At 33.3% G+C, this 24,875-nt stretch overlaps 4 protein-coding genes and 1 pseudogene across 6 annotated transcripts; 2 read left to right on the top strand and 3 right to left on the bottom strand.

Annotated features, from left to right (window-relative positions):
- Positions 1-9: 9 nt before the first annotated feature.
- On the bottom strand, positions 10-3,501 carry LOC135844192 (inactive pancreatic lipase-related protein 1-like). Its single transcript, XM_065362334.1, has 11 exons — positions 3,269-3,501; positions 2,947-3,178; positions 2,029-2,194; positions 1,846-1,949; positions 1,508-1,635; positions 1,238-1,381; positions 1,060-1,173; positions 829-949; positions 571-719; positions 413-482; positions 10-239 (listed from the first exon to the last, which is right to left on the bottom strand). Exons 1-11 carry the CDS (start codon positions 3,312-3,314, stop codon positions 173-175), a joined length of 1,341 nt encoding a protein of 446 aa, XP_065218406.1. The 5' UTR covers positions 3,315-3,501; the 3' UTR covers positions 10-172.
- Positions 3,502-5,177: 1,676 nt separating this feature from the next.
- LOC135842735 (inactive pancreatic lipase-related protein 1-like) lies at positions 5,178-10,735 on the bottom strand. Its single transcript, XM_065360336.1, has 11 exons — positions 10,250-10,735; positions 9,911-10,157; positions 7,586-7,751; positions 7,391-7,494; positions 6,776-6,903; positions 6,411-6,554; positions 6,211-6,324; positions 5,972-6,092; positions 5,734-5,882; positions 5,582-5,651; positions 5,178-5,423 (listed from the first exon to the last, which is right to left on the bottom strand). Exons 1-11 carry the CDS (start codon positions 10,293-10,295, stop codon positions 5,357-5,359), a joined length of 1,356 nt encoding a protein of 451 aa, XP_065216408.1. The 5' UTR covers positions 10,296-10,735; the 3' UTR covers positions 5,178-5,356.
- Positions 10,736-14,383: 3,648 nt separating this feature from the next.
- Positions 14,384-21,572, bottom strand: LOC135845309 (dephospho-CoA kinase domain-containing protein-like; annotated as a pseudogene).
- Positions 17,192-20,479, top strand: LOC135845307 (uncharacterized). Of its 2 annotated transcripts, XM_065363791.1 has the most exons (7): positions 17,192-17,287; positions 17,366-17,506; positions 17,579-17,719; positions 17,871-18,031; positions 18,100-18,317; positions 18,394-18,656; positions 18,728-20,479. In XM_065363791.1, the coding sequence occupies exons 1-7, from the start codon at positions 17,226-17,228 to the stop codon at positions 18,966-18,968; spliced, it is 1,227 nt and encodes a 408-aa protein (XP_065219863.1). In that variant the 5' UTR covers positions 17,192-17,225; the 3' UTR covers positions 18,969-20,479. The 2 variants fall into 2 exon arrangements, with proteins under 2 accessions (XP_065219863.1, XP_065219862.1); XM_065363790.1 differs by having other exon boundaries at positions 17,226-17,506.
- A 129-nt stretch (positions 21,573-21,701) lies between the features above and the next one.
- On the top strand, positions 21,702-23,631 carry LOC135845308 (uncharacterized). Of its 2 annotated transcripts, none has more exons than XM_065363792.1 (4): positions 21,702-22,095; positions 22,181-22,518; positions 22,649-22,779; positions 22,861-23,631. In XM_065363792.1, exons 1-4 carry the CDS (start codon positions 21,990-21,992, stop codon positions 22,916-22,918), a joined length of 633 nt encoding a protein of 210 aa, XP_065219864.1. In that variant the 5' UTR covers positions 21,702-21,989; the 3' UTR covers positions 22,919-23,631. The 2 variants fall into 2 exon arrangements, with proteins under 2 accessions (XP_065219864.1, XP_065219866.1); XM_065363794.1 differs by having other exon boundaries at positions 21,705-21,948.
- The last annotated feature ends 1,244 nt before the right edge of the window (positions 23,632-24,875 follow it).

The raw sequence follows: 24,875 nt of genomic DNA, 5'->3' as shown, positions 1-24,875 counted from the left end.
CGAGTTAAATTTCCTATAAGACAGTTTATTTAATAACACTTATGAAAGTTGTTGATAAGAAAATAAAATTAATATAAATGCGTTTTAACATTTTGTTCTGTAAAATAACAACTTAATATGAACGTTTCGTTATTTTCTACTGATGCTCTCAACTCGTGTTTGGTAATTTGGTTTAGGATGATGATTTGAAATAATCTTTCAAAGTTCCAAGAGTTCCCTTCGTGTTGTTCTTGGTTTCGCTAGAAAATATGAAAAGAAAATTGAAATTATTATGAAGAAACCATAGATAGGTAAAGGTGTGTCAATCATTCTAGCGTCACTATTCTTTGATCGAAACAAATAATGAACTTGATAATACGTAATTTAAACCAGTACAAGATAAAAAAATCGAAAACACGAGAAAAAAACTTACACATTATCTCCTTGCAGCAATCTTTTCTGAAGTAATTCTCTCATTTGTTCATCAATCTTGGGTTTGCTTTCTGTGATACATAGTATTAAAATGGCAGTTTTTAAGAACTCATTTTCAAAGTAAGCTACGTCTAAATTAAAAATCAAAATGGAACTCACCACAATAAGGACTTTTGGTATTGGTACTAATACTAAATGCTCCTCTAGCGGGATATGTTTCTGCTTCCAAGCCTATTGGACTACATTTATCTAAAGTGCATTTATCAAATTTTTCCAAAACCAAACCAAGTTTACCGAAGGTGGCAATACTATAACAAGGAAGAAAGTAGGTAGGTCATAAGTAAATAAGCGAAGTATTATTATGTAGTTTCATAAAGTAGGTAGTGTTAGTATAGTTACAAATTTCATGACACATACTCTACAGCGGTGCCAAAGTAACCAGTCGAATGTCCCCAAAATGTACAGTTATCGCTGAGCAAAGCTTCAGTATAGTACTCGTACGATTTACCATGCGAACAAGCCACCCAGCTGGAAATTACTACGCATAAAAACTCGATTAAAACAAAACGAATCTCATCTCATCAACTATGGTTCCTTGAGAACACATATCTTCAATTTAATTAAATGTAATTAAGTAGGTATTTGTACCATCGACTGAGATTTTGCCCAAATCAAGTATACTTGTCAGGTTAACTTCGTTAATAGGGGGTGCAACACATCCTGGCTGTAAAGCTCCACCGTTCATGTAATAGTCGATATGACCTAAAGAATTAAAAATGTGAACAAAACAGCCTTCACAGAAAACAATGAATTCATGACGTCTCACCGGTTGGAAGAATTAAACCAAACCCTAATAGTGGTATCACAGGTCTAATATTGGTATGAATTACGTCGACAAACTTGGCGTCATTTTTGGTGAGTCGGACGTCCATTGGGCTTCCTTCGAATCCCGGTTGAGCTGGGTCGAAAGCTAAAAATTACGGAAAAAAAAATTTCATTTTGTCTCTCTCATGGGTCAAGAGAAAAATCAAATATCAAGTTTAGATCACGATATTGATCAAATGAGGACGGTGGAAACTTAAATTATTCCACAAACCTGTTAATTGTCCAACGCCTGATACTCCTTTGGCTGCATAAGCTGAAATATGAGCACCTAAACTATGTCCCATGAAATGAATATGCGCTGGATCCAATTGCCAATCATCGACTAGATATTTGGCAAATCTGAAATTAAATTTGAAGTAATTCAGCTGAAATTTATCTACTCAAAAGTCGTGAAAGAAACCAGGCTAAGAAATTTTTTTTGTTCAACGTTTGGCAACCTTGTTAGATCAATTTCTTATACCTATTGAAGATGAACTACCAAATATTTGCTGAAACATGTTATCTATACATGTTTAAATATACTATGTAGGTAGGTAGGTAGGTAGGTACCTTTTCAATTCAGCACCAACAACGCGAGTATTCGCAGCGACTTGTAAATAGTTCCAAACGCTTGCTCCTTTACCCCAATCAACAATAAAAACATTGGCTTCTCTCTGCAAAAAATAAAAAAGTTTATATGTAGATTAATGACTGAACAGTAACACTCTTAAAATACCTAGCTAGATCACTTACGTTTTTCAAATATGCATCTTTCAAATCATTCACCCAGGATTTATTACCGTTACTAGAAAATCCATGCGTAATAAATGCTGTGTAAGGACGTTTTGGGTCGAAATCTGATCCCTCGATGGAAATATTTTTCCATAACTTGACGGTGTATCGTTCGTTCGGTAATTTGCTGAAAAATTAATAAATCAAATGATAAGGAATATAAGTACCTATACCTAAGTAAGTATTTTTATAAACAAATTTCCGCAATATAATATAGCATTAGGTAAGAGGATACCAAAGGTTAATTAAACAGTTCTATTGTTACCTTATTCATTAGATAAAAGTTTGCTTTATTTCCTGTTTTTTATTTTTTTTTAATTATTAAATTGTTGATGGCAGAACGATTAGAGATAAGTATACTTACCAAAATGTATTGTTTGGAAATTTGAGAAATTAAAAACGTCATATATAGGTAGGTATTACTTACGTACTTAGGTAATATTTTTTAATTTACTTAAAGTTTTTTCCCTTTTTTCCCCCAATTTATTGGTGATGACTTTTTTTGAATTTAATTTTTAAAGCATCATAGATATATAATTATGATTCTTTGAAAATTGAAAATATTGTTTTCGCTACTATGAACTTTGATAACACTGTCATTAACATGTTGAATGTATGTACTTAGATAAATACACAGCTTTAGAAATTAACTAAAAAAAAAAAAACATTCTTTCACGAATGATGTTTTTTTTGCCAACATCATCAAAAACAAAATTCAAAACAACTTCACGACTCATAGTTTTGATTATTATTATTTTTATCTGAATGATTGTTTTGCTTGTTGCATTGAGTAGGTAACTTATAACACCAATTTTCAGCAAGACCTGAGTGGTTTTTATTTTTTTAAAATTATACCTATCTTCTGATGAATAAACTTACCTTGTATACAAGTAAATCTTAGCATCTATATCTTTCGGACTCATTGGTATAGGAAATGGCCTAAAAGCCGAATACCACGGAGCCATATTCGCAAAACATCCCAACTCGGCATAATCTTCAAAACAATCTTTGATTTGTTGAATAGTTCCTGCTGTTGTTGCATTTGATTCCGTTTCCGTAACAGATTTATCTTTCTTCGCAAAAGGATTTGAAATACCAAAACCATAACTGACTAGAATTGAAAAATAATATAACAATCGTACTCTTGTAATAAATTATTGCATTTAAATTCAAATATCGATTTGCACGCGAGCAAATTTACCTCCAATTATTGCACAAAAAATTATAAACTTGAAACAACTCTTCATTTTAACGGTAAGTAAATTGGGCAAACAAAAATATAAATGCAAATTAAAAAATCATTTCATGACGACGATCATTAGCATACTAAATTTAATACGAATTTCGATGCATTAAAATTACGGTTATAATTTTGTGAAAATCTACTGATTGGAAAATTAATTGCTCATACAACTAATTAAGCTTGTAGGTTGAAGTTTATCTACGTTCAGTTCAGTATTAATTTGATAATCTGAAGAAAAAAAACATAATGAGAAATAATATAAGCAGGTTAAGCAGGTACCTATACTTAGCCCAGTCAAATACATAGCAGAAAAAAATAGGTGAACCCAAACATTATTGCTATCAAACGTTTTTTTGGTGAATATTGTCTGGGGTGGTATGCTGAACAACATGCAATTACTAAAAGTCCCCACCCCTACCCCACGAGCTAACCCCCCCCCCGTGGATTAAAGCTTCCCAAAATCAGTTTTTCGTCAAGAACTCCTGAAATATTGAATTTTGAGTAAAACGAGCTCAGTGATCATTTCATCTCCTCCCCAATACCTATCAAATGAGCTATCGACCAACTCCCTAGCCTCAAGGGCGGTGGCGCTACGACCCCTCAAAGTCTGTTCTAATTGATAAAATGAAGTCAAACTTGGGGAATGGGATTCTTTTGAGAGGTAGAGTTAACCTCTGGAGTGGGGAGGGTCAAAGTTGAAAATTACAGAAAGGTCATTTTTTTGGAGGAGCATAACATATGATCTCAAATGGATGAAAAGGGTCCAAAATCATACCATCAGACATTATTCCCATTGTGATCAACATATCCAAATTTCAGCTTCCTAGGTCACCCCCATTCCTTTTAAGATGGAAAAAACCGAAAATAGGGGCAGAATAAGGGGATTTTCACCTTAATTCCGATTTAAATGGGGTGGGGATGACCTAGGAAGCTGAAATTTGGATATGTTGATCACAGATAGGGTACTGTCCGATGGTATGATTTTGGACCCTTTTCATTCATTTGGGGTCATGTTATGCCCCTCCAAAAAAATGACCTTTCTGTAATTTTCAACTTTGACCCTCCCCACTCCAGAGGTTAACTCTACCTCTCAAAAGAATCTCATTCCCCAAGTTTGACTTCATTATATCAATCAGAACAGGTTACAAGTCCCAAGTCATAAAATGTAAAATTATTAAAATCACGTCACTTTGAGGGGTCGTAGCGCCACCCCCTTGAGGCTAGGGAGTTGGTCGATAGCTCATTTGATAGGTATTGGAGAGGAGATGAAATGATCACTGAGCTCATTTTACTCAAAATTCAATATTTCAGGAATTCTTGACGAAAAACTGATTTTGGGAGGCTTTAATCCAGGGGGGGGGGGTTAGCTCGTGGGGTAGGGGCGGGGACTTTTAGTATGTTGTTCAGCATATCACCCTAGACAATATTCACAAAAAAAAAACTTTGATCGCAATTATGTTTGGGTCAAATTGCAATTTGACTGGGCTACTATGTTAGTTTTGTTTTTTGTTTTTTTTTTTAAAGAAAGTTGGTTTAATTGAAAGAAGTAGGTGCGCATCTACTCAGCGATTTTGCAACAATGTTCTCATCTTCTAGTTAGAAAATTACACATTTCCAACAGTTTTGAGCGAAGTTTTCCCCATTCTTAAACAAATTTTCTGGATCACATGATTGCAAGATTTTTGAGCATGAAGAAATACAGGCATTTCAATAAAGACAGTAGCTAGCACATAAATTACGTATGTAAGTTCTGAAAATCCATATAAAATTTGAAATGGGTGATTTAAAATCGTTCCTTATATGTTAGTAAGTACTTACCTATGTAGGTAATCGATAATTCAAAAAGTTTATGCAAAAACCATGAAACAACATTTGAATGAATTTATTCAACAACACTTAGAAATTACTAATAAATAAAATATTCATAAATGCATTTTGTCATTTCTCTCTATAAAATAAAGGTAAGTTTCGAACCAAAGGGTGTTATTAACGCTGCACATTTTGGCCTTTTTTTCCAATTTCAATTCGTTTTCGATAGTTCGAGTGTTAGAACGGCGACTTTAAAATATCTTTCAGAGTTCCAAGAGTTCCTTTCGAATTGGTTTTGGTTTCACTGAAAAATGAGATGCATGAAAATCAAAATTACTCAAGTATGCATATATCGAGAAAAAAAATTATTATCGTTCTACTGCAACGCATAGGGAATAAAAAAAAAAAAAAATAGGTAAGCACCTTATGTACCTACTTAATGAACAAAGTCAGCCTACTTACCCATTGGCCTGTTGTTGTGATTTTTGTTGCCTTAATTCTTTCATTTGTTTAGTAATTCTGGGATCATTTTCTATAATGAATGGAAATAAGGTCAATTACCAGACATTTTTATCACTATGCCGAATTAAAAATAAAAATAATTCGAAACTTACGACAATACGGACTATCTGGACTGGTACTGACACTGAATGCTCCTCTGGCCGGATATTCTTCCGACTCCAAACCTATCGGACTGCATTTATCCAACGTACATTTATCGAATTTTTCCAAAGTGAGACCAAGTTTACCAAAGGTAGCAACACTATAACATAAAAAAGTAGGATTGAGTAAGTATATTATTGCATGAAGATCGATTGTTGATTTAATCGTATAGGTATTGATAATACATACTCCACAGCAGTGCCAAAGTAACCGGTGGAACGTCCCCAGAATGTACAATAATCATTGAGCAAAGCTTCAGTATAGTACAGATATGATTTACCATGCGAGCACGCCACCCATTTGGATATTACTATACAGATAAAAATTTGTATTAAATTATATCATCGAACGTCATCAAGCCATTGTATGAAATATTATTTGGCAAGAGTAGGTATATTGTTTCGATTTAACTGATTAATCATTCGTACCATCGACGGATATTTTGCCAAGATCTGCGATACTTGTAAGATTGACTTCGTGTAGAGGAGGTGCTACACATCCGGGCTGTAAAGCTCCACCGTTCATGTAATAATCAACATGTCCTGCAAAATTGAAAAAGATAAAAAAAAATCATCAACATTCATATGTAAGTTAAGATGAACAAAAATATGAATTTTTAATATCTCACCAGCTGGGAAAATTAATCCAAATCCTAATAAAGGAATCACGGGTCTGATATTGGTGTGAATGACGTCGACAAAGGTGGCATCATTTTTGGTGAGTCGGACATCGGCTGGGCTTCCTTCGAATCCAGGTTGAGCAGGGTCGAAAGCTGAAAATTATGAAAAAAAATTAATCAATTGACCGAAAATATTACCAAATAAATTTCAGTTTCCTTCTCTCATCTTTTAGAAAAAAATTAAACGAAAGGTAAATAAAAGACTTTGTTCACATTACGACATCAATCGACAATCAAATACGGGAAGATGGAAAGCATACATTTTCACTAGCTAGGTCACAGTTCGTATTTATTTTAAATTAAATTACACGAACCTGTCAACTGTCCAACGCCTGGTATACCTTTGGCTGCATAGGCTGAAATATGAGCACCCAAGCTATGCCCCATGAAATGAATATGCACCGGATCCAACTGCCAATTATCGACTAGGTATTTACCAAATCTGAAAATAAATTTGAATTTATCTAAAGAGTAGATAAAAGGTGTATAAAAATAAATTTATTGGAATTACTCCATCAATTAGATAGGTACCAACCCAACGTAAATCGTAAGTATAAAATTTCAATAATTGACGAAGGAAAATTACGTAAAATTTTTCTCAAATACCTATCATAAGCTGAAACGTATATAAGACGTATGTGCTTCGTTTCGCATAGACGTATTTATACAAACCTTTGCGTCAATAAACAATTATCGATTCAATTTATTTATTTTTCCGCGAAAATATTGGCACATGTTCAAATATTTCAGTCATAATAAAACCAGTTGGCCTCGATCATAAACAAAACCTAACAATTTTCCACCATCAAATAGGCCTATGTCCATCTCGTTAGTGATCTGTTTCCTACGTAGGTATGTTGAAAATAGCTCACAAATACGTAGGTACCGAATATACGTAAAATACCTACGTAGGTATATCGAATACCTACCTTTTCAATTCAGCACCGACAACTCGAGTATTCGCAGCAACTTGTAAATAATTCCAAACACTGGCTCCTTTTCCCCAGTCTACAATAAAAACATTGGCGTCTCTCTGTGAAAAAAAAAAACAAATTAAACCAGTTTAATTTAGATTTAATGCTGAATAGGAATATTTTCGCTTAAAATGACTAGTTGCTGCTTACGTGTTTGAGATAAGCATCTTTCAGGTCAGTGACCCAGGATACGTTTCCATTGCTTGAAAATCCATGAGTAATAAATGCTGTGTAAGGACGTTGTGGATCGAAATCAGATCCTTCGATTGAAATATCTTTCCATAACTGGACGGTGTATCGTTTATCCGGCAATTTACTGTAAGATTCATAGATTTTAAAAAATTAAATAAGTAGGTAGGTAGTTTTATTGTGATTATGAAAGTGAGAAGAAAGTATATATAGGTAGGTAGGTAGGTGTAGGTAGGTAGGTACGATCTGTAAAATTGACCAAGCGAATCACATTGGGAAAAAATCAAGTACAGTTTTTTTACATTAAAAATAACTAAGTGTTCAAAAATTGAAGAAATTTTGCTATGACGAATTTTTTTGTATAGGTAATAAATTGAAAATTTTCATGAAAAAAAAACACCTTTACAAATGAATCGGTCAGTGCAGAAAGGTAACAAGTCACATTTTTGAAAAAAATTTTTTTGCGGAAATGGGGGTTTCAAAGTATGGCGGATCGACTGGTGATGTCAGATTTCCGCAAAACTGCCGGGAAAGTGGTATTTGGGCGCAGAAAAAGGGCGGATCCGCATTTATGACTTTTTTGTAAAATTTTTTAAATTCCTTGAAAAATAACTAACATTTTTGAGAAGACCATTTTTTGAAATTTAAGTTAATCTCTGAACTGAAAAAGGATGAAAAAATTAACAACTTCGACAAAAAGTCTTAGAACTCAAGGGGTTTTTGGTCAATTTAAACGGGATAGCAGTCTAAATGATGTACTTAGATGTAGAATCAAGCCCCATTCGTGCCCGATAAATTTCGAAAGAAATTTTGTCAATTCAGTGCAGAAAGGGTCTAAGTCCCATTTGTTTAGGCAGCAACAGCACTGGCGCACGTGAATATTTTTTTTTGGAAACTGCGCTAAAAGTTGTGTCTTGGGGTCCTCTTTCAATGACCTTAAGCATGTTTACTGAAATTTTTTGATTTTTGAATGAATCAGTTTTTTGTTATTCCTGAAAAACGCAAAAATGGACTTATGCCCTTTCTGCACTGACCGATTCAAATAATGTTTTTCTGCAAAAGCAATTATTTTTCAACTGAATTTTTTTTTGGTAGTAACAGGTGATTTTTAAAGTATGATAAATTTACTACTTACCTACCAAAAAAAAAACTACTTAATTATAAACAAAATTGTGGGACGTGACGTGAAATTTCCTAACACTGGAGACGGTTCAGTTTTTTCCTTCATTTCAGGAAGCCCAGTTTTCAAAAAAAACCTTTGCTTTCCATCATATCAAAAGTTCAATAATTTTTATCTTTTGACGTTTCAAACCATTTTTTATATTAAAAAAATCAGTTCCTTGAGCAAGTAAGTAAATATCCGTCTATATAGAGAAAAAGTGAACAAAAACAGAATCAAAGGTCGTGAAATTCACATCCTACCAATAATGTCCACACAGTAGGTAGGTTGTATCTATTGTTTCTAGGAAGATTAGTTTTCGACATATTATTTGATTCATACCAGAAGATAAAAGTTAGACTTCGGAATCCTCAGCAATAATGCTTTCCAAACCTACTTACCTACTTAAGCTTCTTACAAGTGAACCTCTCGGTAACTCAGTCATAGGTTTTGTCCATTTTTTTTCTTACCAAAGCATTGGAGGAGGAGGCCCATGAGAACAGTCCCCAAACATTTCAGCTACGATTCAAATAAAAAATTGAGGGCCCTACCGAGAGAAATTCGTACATTTCGAGATCTTAAAATATGTAGATATTTTTAGGAGGAGAATTTGAGTCTAAAAAGAACACTTTTCCTAATTTATCGAAGCCATCAAAACGTTTTAGAAGCTGGAATACGGAAAAATATTCCTAGAGTTTTATTCTGCCCAATTGCACAATTTAAGATTTATTTTTTGGAAAAATTTGGCCTCTTAAAAACACCATTGCCACCTCTTTCTTAAAGTCGAATTTTAAAATTATTGTGGTTGCAATTTAAAGGTGATTAGATATGTATTTTTTTCAAAAAAATAACTGAATTTGAATTTTTCACGAATTTTATGTGATTGAAAATTTGTTTTCTACCATATTTTTTTGTGATTTTTTAATGGTCTTGAAAATTGTTTTTTTTCTTTCAAAAATTATGATCAAAAGGATAAAAAAACTCTCCACCAAAAATTATTTTTGAGAAAAACTTTTTCACGATGGAATTTTTCAATAATTTTTTTCGTGATCATCGTGAAAAGTAAGTACCTAGGTACTTTTAAAATTCAAGACTCCTCTTCCCTTGAAAAATATTTTTCCACTTACCTCGTATACAAGTAAATCTTAACATCTATATCCTTCGGACTCATGGGCAGAGGAAATGGTCTTAGAAGCGAATGCCAAGGAGCAATATTTGAAAAACATCCTAATTCTGTATAATCTTCAAAGCAATCTTTGATTTGTTGAATAGTTCCTGGCGTTGTGGACGCTGATCCGGTAGAAGTCGAAGTAGGTTTCGTTTCAGTTTTATTTTTCTTCGAGAAAGGATTCGGAATATCGATACAATAATTGACTGAAATATAATTTAGGTAACTGCATAACTAAATACCCCGTACACGAGATTTAAGTGAATAATGGAAAATGGAACATACGAGTGCAGCTTACCTCCAATTATTGCACAGAAAATCACCAACGTTACACAACTCTTCATTTTAACAATAATTTTTAAAAAAAAAGAACTAAAAAAAAAAAATTAAAAGACACTACGAGTAGACTAGGTAAGTATACACATTCACGTCAACCATCGACACACTGAATCAAACTTCAATTTCGATGCACTTATATAAGTAAATCACAAAATGACATACACTATTCCATGAAAATCGACTAATTGGAAACTCACAATTAGGTAAATATTACTGAGGAAAACCAAACTCATAGGTTAAAGACCAAAGTTCACCCGTACAATAGAAAATTGACGAATTGAGGATGAATCAACGCTCTCACGTGTTGACACTGCGATAAAATCTCATCGGAGGTGTAAATATATACAAACGTGATCGCGAGAAGCGTTTTTCATTAATCAATTAACAAGATTTACGAAACCTACACGTCTAAACGATAAAAAAATTTTCACACATCTTCGTCCACTTCTTAACAAGTTTAAGCTTACAAACAACGTAGGTATCTAGCAATACCTACCTATGGTAGATTTTATTCCAGTCATTTAAAATATTGACGATCAAGGTTATCAGCTTCGAACCTTTTAGCGCAGTTTTGGCATATTCATTGTCGGCTGGTGACATTGCGTCGTCTTCAAATGGAATACCTACCAATGATTCTCAAATTACGATCAATAATGTAATTATTTCATCTGCTGAAATGCCTCGGGTCTAATTACCTAGATATGGTGTAGGTTCCAGAGATAATATCGCCGGTACGATTTTTTGTGTAGAATCTTTCATATCTTCGAGCTAGTTGACTCCGTTTCCTGGTAATTATAAAAAACATGTAGAAGTATTTTGAGAAATTGTGACAGTAGGAAATGTCGAATAATTAATTGCTTATACCGGTGGTCAATATCAATGCTAAAGATCCCATGTGGTTTACCTATTCTGTATCGTATAGAGAGACGATTGCTACTGTATAGATACGTTTTAATACGATTCGATTTAATGCATCGTCGGAACTTAATCTGTGGTGTCATCGTACGAGAGTAGGTATAGGTACTTCAGGGAGTAATATTCTCATTCAGTTTAAAATATTGAATTTAACGAATACGATGATCAATCTAGAAATTCATCTAGATCAAGTTCGCCGAATCTTCATCGTCCAAAATTTTCACGGTTAACAGGAATCATATTGCTCGGTGCTGGAGCAATGCCAACTTGAGTTTTTAATGCGTTATCTTCTGGATTAGGAAAATTTATTCAAAATGATTCTTGAAATTCGTCTCGTCTGTACATAATTGTAGTCGTATTCTTTAATTTACTCGGTTGAAATAATAGGTATCTGTGTTCTGTGTTATTTTCCATAGTTCATAGGCAGAAAAATACTGTTGTAAAGAAGTGCTTCATTTCCAGAGAAACCAAAGTTGATTTTGAAAAAAACGTGTTCAAAGTTTTTACTTGTTACATACTGTTAGTAAAACAACACTGATTTCAATACATTATTATAAGTAGGTATATATTTAAAAAAAGCTCAACTCTTCCTGTTTTCAACCTTGCGAACAGTTTTTCAAGACCTGTGATAAGTATGATCAAAAAAATTCCCCGAAAAGTTGTTTAAACCCTTATTCCAGATAGGTATACTCGCTGTTTTCCCATTCACCCATTTTTTAATCAATGTTTTCTGAGTTTGTAGAGTCGATAAAATAAATGAATATATTCCAACAACATTTATTATTAAAAGATATGAAAAAAATATAACACACAACTTTTTTCATTTAATTTATAAAAGTTGATAAAAATATAGGTATGATTTTCGACATACCTAATTACCTACCTCCGTTCAAAGGTTTTGACAGAACCATCGATAAATTCCAAAACCAGACGCAATAAGATCAGTCGATCACTCTCTGACTTAGAACCATAACATTAATTGAAACAAGAGTAAAAAAAATCATAAAAATTTAAAGAAAAAACTCTTTATTAGTGATATAGTCCGGCATATGACAATAGGAGTAATTGCACCCCCCCTCCCGCTAATTCTCCGGGACAACTTTTTTCTTTAAGGGGACATCCTAAGGAACATTTTAAAGCAAACTTGCCCAAAAAAAAGTTGGCCTTACTTACAAAATGGCGGCCATTTTGATTGACAGGTCAGCCGGAATCGCAGATTTTGCGTTTCAACATAGCACTTGCACAAAATTTTTCAAACCTTACAAAGGTAGATCAAAAGATCATGCAACAATTTATCACCTGTCAAAATTCCAAGTGCTAAAGTGCGTTTTTCGATTTTTGGTGAATTTTTAAAAATCCAATTTAGGCCAAAAAATGAGGGAAAAAATCAAAATTTTACCAAATTGACCAAGAAAACTGAAATTTGGGATATACCCTATTTTCGACATGCCAAATCGATTGGAAACGGTTTCAACCCGTTTTGAGCAGTTCTGGAGCCTCCAGCAGATTTTTGAAACTCGAAATTCTCACAAAATTCCATTAAATTGGAGTTGTAAAGCTGAAATTTATAATTTTCAAGAAAAACTAATTTCAATACGCTACAAAATACTGCTGGCGAATTTCAAGTCGTTTTGGAGCCTCCAGCGACTTTTTGAAAATTCCTGAAGCCTCCATCAGATTTTTGAAACTTTAAATTTTCACAAAATTTCGTCAAATGGCGATGGAAAGCTGAAATTTACACTAGACTCCAATTTTAATAACCTCTGAAGACGACTCCAGGAGGGTTCAAGTTATTTTAGAGCCTCCAGCGACTTTTTCGAAAATCACTGGAGCCTCCAGTAGATTTTTGAAACTTGAAATTCCCGCAACATTAATTTATCAAATGGAGTTGGCAAGCTGAAATTTACTTCGCAGACTACATGGTGGTTTCAAATGGTTTTGAAGCTTCCAGCTACTTTTAGGAAATTTTAATTTTCCAAAAAAATGCCATACAACCTTTCAAAAAGTTGCTGGAGGCTCCAAAACGACTTGAAATCCACCAGCAGTCAACTTCGTAGCGTATTGAAATAAGTTTGCAGAATGAATTTCGACTCTCCATCTCAGTTTAATGAAATTTTGGAGAAATTTCAAGTTTAAAAAATCTACTGGAGGCTCCAGTAATTTTCAAAAAAGTCGCTGGAGGCTCCAAAACGACTTGAAATCCATCTGCAGTTGACTTCGTAGCGTATTGAAATTAGTTTGCAGAGTAAATTTCGGGTTTCCAACTCCATTGATGAAATTTTGTGGGAATTTCGAGTTTCAAAAATCTGCTGGAGGCTCCAGAACTGCTCAAAACGGGTTGAAATTCATCAGCAGTACTTCGTAGCGTATTGAAATTAGTTTGCAGAGTAAATTTCGGGTTTCCAACTCCATTGATGACATTTTGTGGGAATTTCGAGTTTCAAAAATCTTCTGGCGGCTCCAGAACTGCTCAAAACGGGTTGAAACCGTTTCCACTCAATTTGGCATGTCGAAAATATAGTATATCCCAAATTTCAGCTTTATTGGTCAATTTCGTAACATTTTGATTTTTTTCCCTCAATTTTTTGGCCTAAATTTGATTTTTGAAAATTCACCAAAAATCGAAAAACGCACTTTAGCACTTGTAATTTTGACAGGTGATAAATTTTTGCATGATCTTTCGATCTACATTTGTAAGGTTTGAAAAATTTTGTGCAAATGCTAGGTATGTTGAAACGCAAAATCTGCGATTTCGGCTGACCTCTCAATCAAAATGGCCGCCATTTTGTAAGTGAGGCCAACTTTTTTTGGGCAAGTTTGCTTTAAAATGTTCCTTAGGATGTCCCCTTTAAGAAAAAAGTTATTCCGGTGGATCGGCGGGGGGGGGGTGCAATTACTCCTATTGTCATTATGCCGGATTGATAGTGATCATGGCTGTTGTCTGTGTTATAGTGACATGCCTTCACATTTTTCATACCCTGCTTAGGATCATTTGGATCAATCAGAAGAAAATGAACTATGAAGGAATCAAAGATCTCAAAATTTGAGCAACGTTGCTATTTGAACAAGAATAAAATTCACATTTCTGAAAACTTGAGAAATTGTCACGAAATCAGTTTCCTATCGCTTCGTTTCGTTATTTTTAATCATCTATTTCCATTTACACTTCTTTTCGAAATAAAAACCGCAGGTAATATTTTAATATAGAAAAATGTAGTAGGTATCAAAGTACACAGAAGATTGAAAAACATTACAAAATTTGGATAATTATAACAACTGCACCTAATCAACATTATCAACGAATATTATAGGTAGTGAAAAACATTACAAAATTTGGATAATTATAACAACTGCACCTAATCAACATTATCAACGAATATTATAGGTAGGTAGGTAGGTAAAGGTATAGTATAGTGCTCTAAATTTCTTTTCAAGATTATCACACATCAAATGATCTTTAAAAAAATTAACAAAAAAGGTTTGTACGTACATTTAAACTTTATTCATCGTCTAATTAAAAAATACAAAAAAGGAAAAATCAAAGATTAACCTTCATTTTAATAAAGTCATTTCGTTAATTTGTTAACGACAGACGAATTTCAACAAACATTAAAATTATCTATTATAGGTACCTACGAGTACATAAATTAATATTATTTTTAATATGTAGATAGTATAATATTTCAATGTTCAGCTTAAAACATTATGCTTATAGTGTAGGTATATGAACATTTTTTTGAATTTTTCAAAATGTACGAAGCCACTCGAATAATTAATTAAATTTTGATTTCAATTTAACATAAAACATAACATAACCAATGACGTGGAGAGGAGATAAAAGGGGATCAATCTGCATAGAGTTTACATTTTTTGAAAAGAAAAGCTTTCGCAGAAATATGGATGAATTACAATGTTACAGTAAATGATATATGAATCGATACAAACGATGATTTTACCAAACATTCGAGGAAAGGAGTCGAGAGACCATCTCATTTAGATAAAAAAAACTCCTCCCCCCATTTAAATGCCTTAAATGATAATCTCAGAGCCAGTAGCACAATGCAGGTTTAAATTTTGGTTTAGCTGAACTTAGTTTAAATTTTGAACCAGGTTCAACTTCTGTAGCGTTGCACAACATTGGTTCAGGTTTAGATTAACTAATCCTTCGATTAACGCGTCATTCAATCAAATTTTGTCGCAATTATTGTTGGCTATGTCCGTGATATCACTTATATCAATGTTTTGGAGTGATTTTTGATTACATTTTTAATGATTAGAAATATCTTACGATTGGAAACAAAGTTCTAATTTTTGAATAAATTTTAAAAAAATAAATATTCTCGAACGGATAGTTGACTAGATTTAATTTTTTTGCTGCAGGAAATTAATTTGTTTGAGGGAAAATGACCAATTTTGAACAATAGTCATCAAATTTTTCAGTATGGTGGTGATATGATTCGAAATTTTACATTCAACAATATTATTCTTGTTTTTTGTCATTCAATGTAAGTAATTATAATTCGTATTTGTCAAAAGTTGGTATTATTTGAAGTTATCGGTTTCCATTTGCAAAATAATCAGTAATCACACAACTTGAAACAACCAATGAACACGCGCGGATTTGTTAAACCTAGGTTAACCTCCAAAAATTGAGGAGTTAAGTAAAACCTGGTTTAAGCTGCAAAAAAAGTTTAACCGTCCATTGTGCTACACTGCATTTTAGTTAAACCAGAGTTAACCTACAACTCTGGTTTAAACCTGCATTGTGCTACTGGCCCTCAGAAAACAGTAGCTTAGCACACGATTACACAAATTTCTATCATAAATGAAAATGAAGAAACACCTATTAAAGAGAAAACACCTCAAATATAAAATGTAGTTAATTTTCAAATTAGTATAGTTTGTATGCAGGTAGGTATTGGTCAACTTACTCGATATACCTACAGTATGCATTTCTACTATTATTACACGTGCAAAAAACAAACAAGCCCTAAACGCACGCACAGTGCAGACACACGATATACACATACGAAACCTGATAAAATTGCGTATAAGTCTTGGAGAATTTACATAATCAGCACAAGAATATTTATATACATAAATCCACATAAATTAATTTTGTTTTGAATGTATCTCATGATAGTCATCTTCACGATGAAAAATTTGTAAGAAAATTAAGCAAAAAAAAATACCAGATCAATTAACAGTTCAAAATTTAATAATATCGAACAATTCAAGGCTAACTCGAATAATAAGCATAATATGCATAAAGAGTATAAAAACATCAGTTGGACATTTCGTAATAATAAATCCACGTCAAATGGTTGGATGGCAAACATTTTTTTCGTTTTTTTTTTTTAATTAAAATTTTTCTGAGAAACAGTTTAAAATTTCTTAACTTTTAATTAAAATTTTTCCAAGTGACAGTTTTAAATTAAATTTTTTCCCATTTTAAAAGTTTTAGAAGCTAAATTACAATTTTTAAAAGTTGAAATAAATGTACCTACTCTTTTTTCAATTTTAAATCGAGGACTGCGAAATTAATTAAAATTATGACTGAATTTGAAAAAAATTAAACTACAGGTACGAATCAGGAAATTAAAACTTACTTAACGTTAACATTATCAAAAAAGCTCATGATAAAATCTCAGAGCCTACATACCTTTCTAATTTGTTCGGTCATATTTTATGCACCAATAAAATGCTTACATCTAGATGTGTCAATTTCCATCACAATCGTTATCTTTTCTTTAGAAAAAAAATCGTTCACTCTTTCCTTAATGAGATACCCACCTGCTGTCATTTCTTAATATAAATTATTTCAAGTCGGTCGAAAAAATCCTTACAATGAGTAACTTTAGTTTGGAAGTTAAAGTGGTAGTACATGATGTACGAATCAATTTAAGATACCTACTTGTATTTCGGATGTTTCAGCTATACGCTTCTAATGAATACTAATGCAACTCTAAAATTTTGTGCAGATTTTTCCCTACATAAATGTAACGTGGAAAAATGACTCAATGATAATTTCCGGCTACATGGCAGAATTATGGAATATAATAGAAGAAACATTACACTTCAAGTGCGTGATATTATACCTACAACTGGTTTATAGATTTACAGCTATCTTTATCGATAAGAGGAAAATTTTGTTCAATAGAAATCAATTTATTGAGATGAATTTCCGGGATGGTAAAGAAGCTCTTATCAGGGGATCGGTGGACATAATTTTGATACCAGTTGTTGTAACGAGTTCAGATGCTGATTTTTTTCATTTTTCAATTCCGGTGGCTAAAAATTGGTAAGTACCTAACTATTTAAAAAATACCTACCAATGCAGATCAGAAACCTGAGTTAGGATATTTTTGTGTAGGTATGAAATGTACATGAAACGTAACAAAGGAGAAGCTACTTCTGTATCGTATTTAGAAACTTGGAATCCAAGTTTGTGGATAGCGTTTACATTAAGTATATTCATATTGAGTCTGATTCTTTGGATGATGATAAAGACTAGGTGAATATTCTTTATAAAAGCTAATATTTTAAGCAAAAAATTTCCGAAAAACTATGAACATGGATGGAGGGAGGGGGTAGATATTTATCGACTACCATAAAAAACAATTATGTACTTAATTTTATTTTATTCCTCCTCATGAATCACACAGGAAAATCCTAGGCTTAGACGATGTCAAGGAACAACCAACCGATTACCTTCCAAAATGGAAGAAAGTAATGGAAGAAAACAGCTACTCTCAAATACTCGCCGAAGAACACACATCTTTAAGTTCATGCTTCTTAATGGTTTTAGGAGGTATCACATCTCAAGGTATGTTTACATCACAATGTTCATTTATACTCATTCCACCGCCAAATTTTAAAATGGATTCGATGTAGGATTCAACATGAACCCAAAGTCAGCCTCTCTCCGTATAGTTATGCTGGTGGTATTATTTTTCGGTTTAATTATGATCAACTCGTACGCAGCAGTCCTGGTATCACGATTAGCTGTAGATAAAGTAGATATTCTGTTTCCCACACTGGAATCAGTAATCGAAAGGAAAACGCACACGTTATGCGTCCGAGACACCGGTTACGCGTATCGATTATTCAAGGTAATGTTCTAATACCTACATCGCTTTTATCCCAATATGATGTTTTTCAAACTCAGCACTAAAGGTGATTACTTAGGAAAACGAAAGCGATCCCCAAATAATGCCAATTTGGCAAACCGTAGTCAATCAGCCACCATGTTCGAACACCTCGACGGTACAAGACATAGCCGTTGCTCTTTGCCAAGACTCCACCGTTGTATTAGAATCTCCTCATATTATCGCCTCCATCATGGAATCTCGTACATGCTCCATAACAAGAATGCCAGGCCGATACGCGACTGCTTACACTTCTCTACTGATGCGTAAAAACTTCACATTCAGGAGAGATATCGATGAAATGTTCGGTAGAATCATTTTACTCTGTTGTGATCTCCAATTCTCGTCTGTAATATGTCATCTTTTGAATTCAGTTTACAGAAATTATCAACTAGCGGCGTTATCGATTACTTACAAAAGAAATGGTTACATCGCAGAATGCCACCTGAAAAGCTGAACATGTCCAGTAACAAACCTGTCACTATTGAGCATATCAATGGACTTCTGATTGTTTACGCCATAAGTATAATTCTCGCACTGGTTGTGCTTCTCGTTGAAAAATTCATTGACTGGAAAAAAAGCAAAAATACTATAACGTTAAAATTCGCAAATTAAGAAATTTATTTCAAAAAAATCACAATTATATCACTATAGTTTTAAATTCGAATTACTTAAAGAAAGCAACATATTTACATCAAGTTCTGAACACGCTTAGTCAGTCATTTCTAATTTGAAATGGAGTTAAAAGCACGTAATATTATTTTACAATTATTAAACATATAACACAGCAATTAAACTAACCAAAAGCTCCAACAAAATATCCGAAAGTAAAATTTTCTCTCATTTATACAAAAAACGAATGCCACCAAGCTCGTATCCGGGCACAAATGCGGTCACTTTTACTAGTAAAAATCTGCTATCATCGAATTGAGATTCTTGCAATGAAAAAAAACTGGGCTAGAGGTAGTTTGATGCTGAGATATGGAAAAACGTTCTAAATGTAAATCGTAACATTGAAAATTGATGAGCAAATTTTTAGTCAATGGATGATCCTAAGTTGCTGATCAAGTTAATCTATCTATTTCCTAACAGTGACCACGAAAAATCGTTAAGCATCCGAGTTTCCGAATATCCGGTTGTCAACCGGATTCCAGGAATCCTTTGTTTTTTTTTTACTGTTTCTGTGACTTTTTTTTGGAATTCGAATCTCTGCGTTGGAAAAGTCACAGAAACAGTAAAAAAAAACAATGGATTCGGCGAATCCGGGTGTCATCCGGTTAATCGGTTAAAGCAGTATCCGGATGGCATATTCCGATTTCATTCCGATTATCCGGTTGTTGTACAGCACTAGGTAAAGGCTCGTTTATACTGGCCGCGGAACGAGACCGTAAACTTTCCGCGGAAAATCAAAGCTGGGAGTTGTAACGTAGTCGTTTATAGTGGCTACGGACACCGTTCCGTAGTTTCTTATGGATTTTCAATTATTTTTGAAAATCCGCGGAACGGATCCAAGTTGTTCCGCGGCCAGTATAAACGAGCCTTAACATACCGAAGTGAAACGAAAAGAAAAGGAAAATAAAATCTCGTCCATCAGGAAAACAATAATAAAAGGAAAATAAAATCTCGCCCATCGGGAAAACAATAATAAGAGTGAAATAAAATACGTTAAAAACTTTTTTCCAAAATGAAAAATTAAAAATCTTCGAGTAAACATTTGGAATGCTTAATACAACCGCATCAATCAAAATACTTATATTTTATGAGCGTAACCGACATATCAGTCGTACCGATGAAAAAAAAAGTAGAAATGTTACCCCTTAACTGTACCCTGCTGTCTACAATTAAGCTGTGAAAATACTGTAGGCCGCTAATAAAACGCGAAAAAAAAGAAAAACTACTACATAATATAAACGAATATGTTGAATGGCTCGTCTACGAAACACTTTCGCACTAAACGAATCAGACTAGAGATAATGAACGGTATCGATATCATCATCTGAGAAACACGATACCTAATAATGCTAAAATAGAGAGAAATCCAGTCGATAGTAAACCAACGATAACCCGAATTTTCCAATGATGATTAGAAGCACGTAAAGTATCAATTATACGAAGAACTTGATTCCTGGTATCGGAAAAACTTCCGGAGTTTTCCACAACGAAGTCAGCTTTTTCACATTTCGCGTCTAGAGACATCTGAGCTTTGACACGTTTCTTTGCTTTGTATTCTTTCATGCCGCTACGTTCCATTAAACGTTGGAGTTGTAAGTCTTCTTCGGTACAAATGTAACACAAAACAGGGTTCAATTTTTGTCAACATACGTACATCGTACTGTGCATCTCGTCGAACAGAATAAGCACTACATGGCATAGTGAAAACATGAATAAATCAGTACTCGTACCAGGTGACAACGATGACTTTATAAATATAATCCAGCATGTAAGCGGTTTCGAATAATAAAGGTAAATCTAAAACGACGAACTGGTGTCCTATTTCAAACACAAAGTAGATTAGCAAGAATTTTGAAACACATTTGATATTCATAATCTGAAGAATTCAACCAATATGAGTAACATATTAACCTCTGAAGAAACATTTAATCGTACTCCATATAATCTCTTTGTAGATTTCCGGATGTGTAATTTGCGATTAGTCGAACTTTCGAATATCAAGTCTCCCAAAGCGTCTCTATTCAATCGGCCATCTTCTTCGAATATACTATCACCAAAAACTCGTTTCAATCCGTACCAAGCTTTTTTGCCCGGTTCCACAACTAAATAACACAAAAAATATCATCGATGAAGAACACATTCGAGAGTGTTTTGAGAGTAAATTAATGTAACATTCAAAACGTATGTAGAGATAAACTGTAACCTTTTCTAGCAATTTTATCGGCGTCAATAACAGGAATCCCTTTTTCGATGAATATATCGGAAACAGTGCTTTTTCCAGTGGCAATGCCACCTGTTAGACCGACGATGAACATTTTAACGAAGTATTTCGCGCAATTTCACAATAAGTAATGTATGAAAGAAGAAAAAACATAATAATGAAGAATATGAATACCATCACCATCAACCATAAATACAAAATACAAGGTTTGTTTGTAAAAAAAAAAAAAATAAATAAAATTCGCAGTTTGATCATTTGACGTATTGATTGAATTTACGTATTTTTGACTTTTCACAATAACGATTTTTGCATTTGCAACAGCTTTCACAGCTTTCTCCTTAGCAATTCACAGAAAAAAACTCAAAAAAAAATTGTTCAGAAAGTTCTAGAGAAAACGCCTAAAAACGCCAACGGATCGAGATTGATGCAAAATTACGACGGACACGCGACACGCGTTCAGTACGTTCATTTCATTTTCTGTTTAGTGTTTCTCTTTCATTTTCGACGTAGTTTGTGCTTTTCATCACGTCTGGTGTATCGAATTTGATTTGAATTGATCTAATTGATGGTTATGGTTTTTTTTTAAAGTGCAAGACCATAAATCAAGTTCAGTGCACTGCTGTGGCCTGGCCGCGTGTGGTATTTGTATTCTATGTTAGCGGTTTGTTGAAGTATAGGTCTTTTTCATAGTATTTCGTCAAGGTACAGTTGAATTAGTATTTCGTATATCTGCTCGTCTCTCAATGGCTGTCGTAGTAGATAGCGATCAATACGAAATGATTTTTAATGCAGCAATATGTTTGCTATACAATGAACCATTTACGAAACGGTTCAATATCCAACCGTATTGTATGTGTGATTTGCCATTTCTAATTCTTTGTCGATGTTATAGTGTTTAGTAGAATTTAGGTATTAATTCTACCGTTTTATTTAGGTACAGCAATGAATACGGATTTTGAAGCCGCAACTGATTACATTTTTGATAAAATGAAAAAAGTGTCTTGCAACGATCCTCTGCGCAACTTAGGTTGGTGTACGATGTTTTTCTTTCGGTTTCACGGATTCGCAATCGCAATTGAAAGAAGCGATGCTTTGAAGGTTGCGAAAACTCAACCTCAGCCGGATGGTTTTTACCCAGTTGCGAAAAGCGTTTACAAAGACTGTTTCCAGTCGGATGGTAAAAAATGTGTGTTTACGATAGCTTTTAAACGCCAAGATTATAAAGTTAATGTCGAATTGGTTGGAGACGAAGAGATCTTTTTATTCATCAAGGTAATATTGCGCGTATATATTTGTATTTAATGTTTCAGAACTAATTGTGTCATATTTTTTTCAGCGTAATAGTACGCACATATATTTGTATTAAATTTTTCAGAAACTAATTGTGTCATATTTTTTTCAGCATAATAGTACGCACAGTCGTTTTAGTTCTAAACCAATGTTGCGAAATCGTTTTAGTGTCGTGAATACCGAAGAGACGAAGCATCATGTGCGTTGGATCGTTGAAAAATACTCGCAGCTTTTTAAATTACCGTAAGTAAAAATTTAACGATTATTCCGTTTATATGGAATGCGTTCAGATTGTTTTTCAATTTCATAAAATCATGTTCTCAGGATAACTCGTTCTGCCGAAGATCAGGCGCCGAAACCTACCGAATCCAATTCCATATGACGTGGTAAAATATTATTCGAATTTTCCTAATCCGCAAGTGCTTGTTTACCTTTATACGTTCTAGTATTTTGAGAATGATAATTGTGATATTTTTTGTACTTCTATTTTTAATCTATGTTCTCTTTAATTATCGTATTTTGTTTTTGTCTTCGAGGGTCTTTTTAAAAAAATAGATTTATCGTGTTATATTTCAACCTTGAGCTTTTCTGTAATTTCTGTCCATTCTAGTATTGTACCGAAGTCTTTTGAGGATGATAATTGTGATATTTTTTGTACTTCTACTTTTAATCAATGTTCTCTTTAATTATCATATTTTGTTTTTGTCTTCGAGGGTCTTTTTAAAATAATAGATTCCATCGTGTTATATTTCAACCTTGAGCTTTTCTGTAATTTCTGTCCATTCTAGTATTGTACCGAAAGTCAAAGTTCGCGTATAGCCATGTCATGTTCCACGTTATGATAAGTTCGGCCATTCGTAGAATAGCTTTCATCTTATTCCTTTTTCGTAGCATTTATTTTTAAGTCTGATTTTCATCGGTTTCGTATTATTAAGGTTTCGTTTTTCGTCGGTATTATGATTATCCTATTTTTCTCTCGATTTATTATTTTTTTAAAAAAATGATTTTCTATTATTTATCGTAATACCTATTTAAGATGTAGGCATCGTTCCTCTTTTTTTTCAATCTCAATAAATCATTTATTTTTCGTGGAAATTGGTGTACTTGATTTTGGTGTTTTTTTTTAGTGAATTTGAGATTATTCGATTCTACTGAGATGTTGGTTATCGTTAAATCGTAATTGCTTGAGGTGAAAGATACTTTTTGAGACGTGAATTTTGTTCTCAAATAACAAGTTGAAGTTTTCATTGAAATATCTTCAGTATTTACAACTGATGGTGAAATGTGGAATGCAGCTAATTGAATTAACTATACGGAGTGATCTAATACTTCTTTCGTTTGTTCGGTCAGGAACTTGGAAATTGAGTCTAGAGGATGGACTTGAGTGACGAATGATAGTGGTTTAAATGATTCACTTCGTTTCTATACATCGGACTTGGAGAATGACAAATGAAGACAAAAAAACTCAAAAAATACTGAAAAGTTATGTTATCAGTCATCATACTGGAATCGGTTAATTAAGAAACTGCATAAGTCCCAAAAACCAACTTTTCAGGAGAGACAAAAAACTTAATTACTTCGGTTCCTCGAAATATTGAATTGTACCACTACAGTATGTTTAATACTGTCACATTACACACCTTTTCCACCTATTAGCCGAATTCGCCGATGAAGGCTGTGGCAGTGAGTGCGCATCAAAGTTTTTGGAATTATGTTGTTTCATGAATAACTCGACGAAATTTGGTCAGAAAATCGTAGTTGGTGAATGAAATCGTAATTTTCGAATATTTTTCAACGTATTTTAAGGTGTTTATCACTTTTGGAACATTTGGACTTCCATTTTCAAACCATAAGATGTCCAAAAAACGTATACTCGTGGAGAATTCTGTTTTGATAAAATGCGTGGAGTTATGTAGTTTCATGAAAAACTGAGGTGGAGTTATGTTAGTGATGGGCCGATTATTAATCGATTAATCGAATAATCGATTAATCGGCCTGAAAAATAATCGTTTGGCGATTATTTTTTCTTCTTCCGATTAATCGATTAATCGATTATTTTGAAAAAAATAATCGATCATGTTTTTATAGGGTATTTGGCGTAAATTTCATCACAATCTTGCGTTTTCTGGCGTTAAAATTGAAAAAGGATAATTTTCAAAACCGTGAAAACAGAAATATTGACCAATCCATCTTGTATTTTCATCATTTTCTCCAGAATAATCACATTTCTGTCATTCTCTGTTATTTCAACGGTCAATTAATTAACATTTTTACGTTTTTTTCAGCAATTTTGAACATTTTAATGTGATAAAAAAATAATCGAAAATCATCGATTTAAT

The sequence above is a fragment of the Planococcus citri genome, chromosome 4 (genome assembly GCF_950023065.1).
Source record: "Planococcus citri chromosome 4, ihPlaCitr1.1, whole genome shotgun sequence".
Lineage (NCBI taxonomy): Eukaryota > Metazoa > Arthropoda > Insecta > Hemiptera > Pseudococcidae > Planococcus > Planococcus citri.
This window is presented reverse-complemented; position numbering and strand designations above follow the sequence as displayed.

What these genes read in the sequence shown, in the direction of transcription:
- LOC135845307 (XM_065363790.1), top strand. Translation starts at nt 17,226, where the DNA reads ATGATAATTTCCGGCTACATGGCAGAATTATGGAATATAATAGAAGAA. An exon ending in TGGATGATGATAAAGACTAG is followed by an intron (nt 17,720 to 17,870) that starts GTGAATATTCTT and finishes TGAATCACACAG; the next exon opens with GAAAATCCTAGGCTTAGACG. An exon ending in AGGAGGTATCACATCTCAAG is followed by an intron (nt 18,032 to 18,099) that starts GTATGTTTACAT and finishes GATTCGATGTAG; the next exon opens with GATTCAACATGAACCCAAAG.
- LOC135844192 (XM_065362334.1), bottom strand. Translation starts at nt 3,314, where the DNA reads ATGAAGAGTTGTTTCAAGTTTATAATTTTTTGTGCAATAATTGGAG. An exon ending in TTTTTGTGCAATAATTGGAG is followed by an intron (nt 3,179 to 3,268) that starts GTAAATTTGCTC and finishes TTTCAATTCTAG; the next exon opens with TCAGTTATGGTTTTGGTATT. An exon ending in GGGCAAAATCTCAGTCGATG is followed by an intron (nt 950 to 1,059) that starts GTACAAATACCT and finishes TTTTATGCGTAG; the next exon opens with TAATTTCCAGCTGGGTGGCT.
- LOC135842735 (XM_065360336.1), bottom strand. Translation starts at nt 10,295, where the DNA reads ATGAAGAGTTGTGTAACGTTGGTGATTTTCTGTGCAATAATTGGAG. An exon ending in AGGCGTTGGACAGTTGACAG is followed by an intron (nt 6,555 to 6,775) that starts GTTCGTGTAATT and finishes CATAATTTTCAG; the next exon opens with CTTTCGACCCTGCTCAACCT. An exon ending in TCCAGATAGTCCGTATTGTC is followed by an intron (nt 5,652 to 5,733) that starts GTAAGTTTCGAA and finishes CATTCATTATAG; the next exon opens with AAAATGATCCCAGAATTACT.
- LOC135845308 (XM_065363792.1), top strand. Translation starts at nt 21,990, where the DNA reads ATGGCTGTCGTAGTAGATAGCGATCAATACGAAATGATTTTTAATGCA. An exon ending in AGATCTTTTTATTCATCAAG is followed by an intron (nt 22,519 to 22,648) that starts GTAATATTGCGC and finishes TATTTTTTTCAG; the next exon opens with CATAATAGTACGCACAGTCG. An exon ending in TCGCAGCTTTTTAAATTACC is followed by an intron (nt 22,780 to 22,860) that starts GTAAGTAAAAAT and finishes TCATGTTCTCAG; the next exon opens with GATAACTCGTTCTGCCGAAG.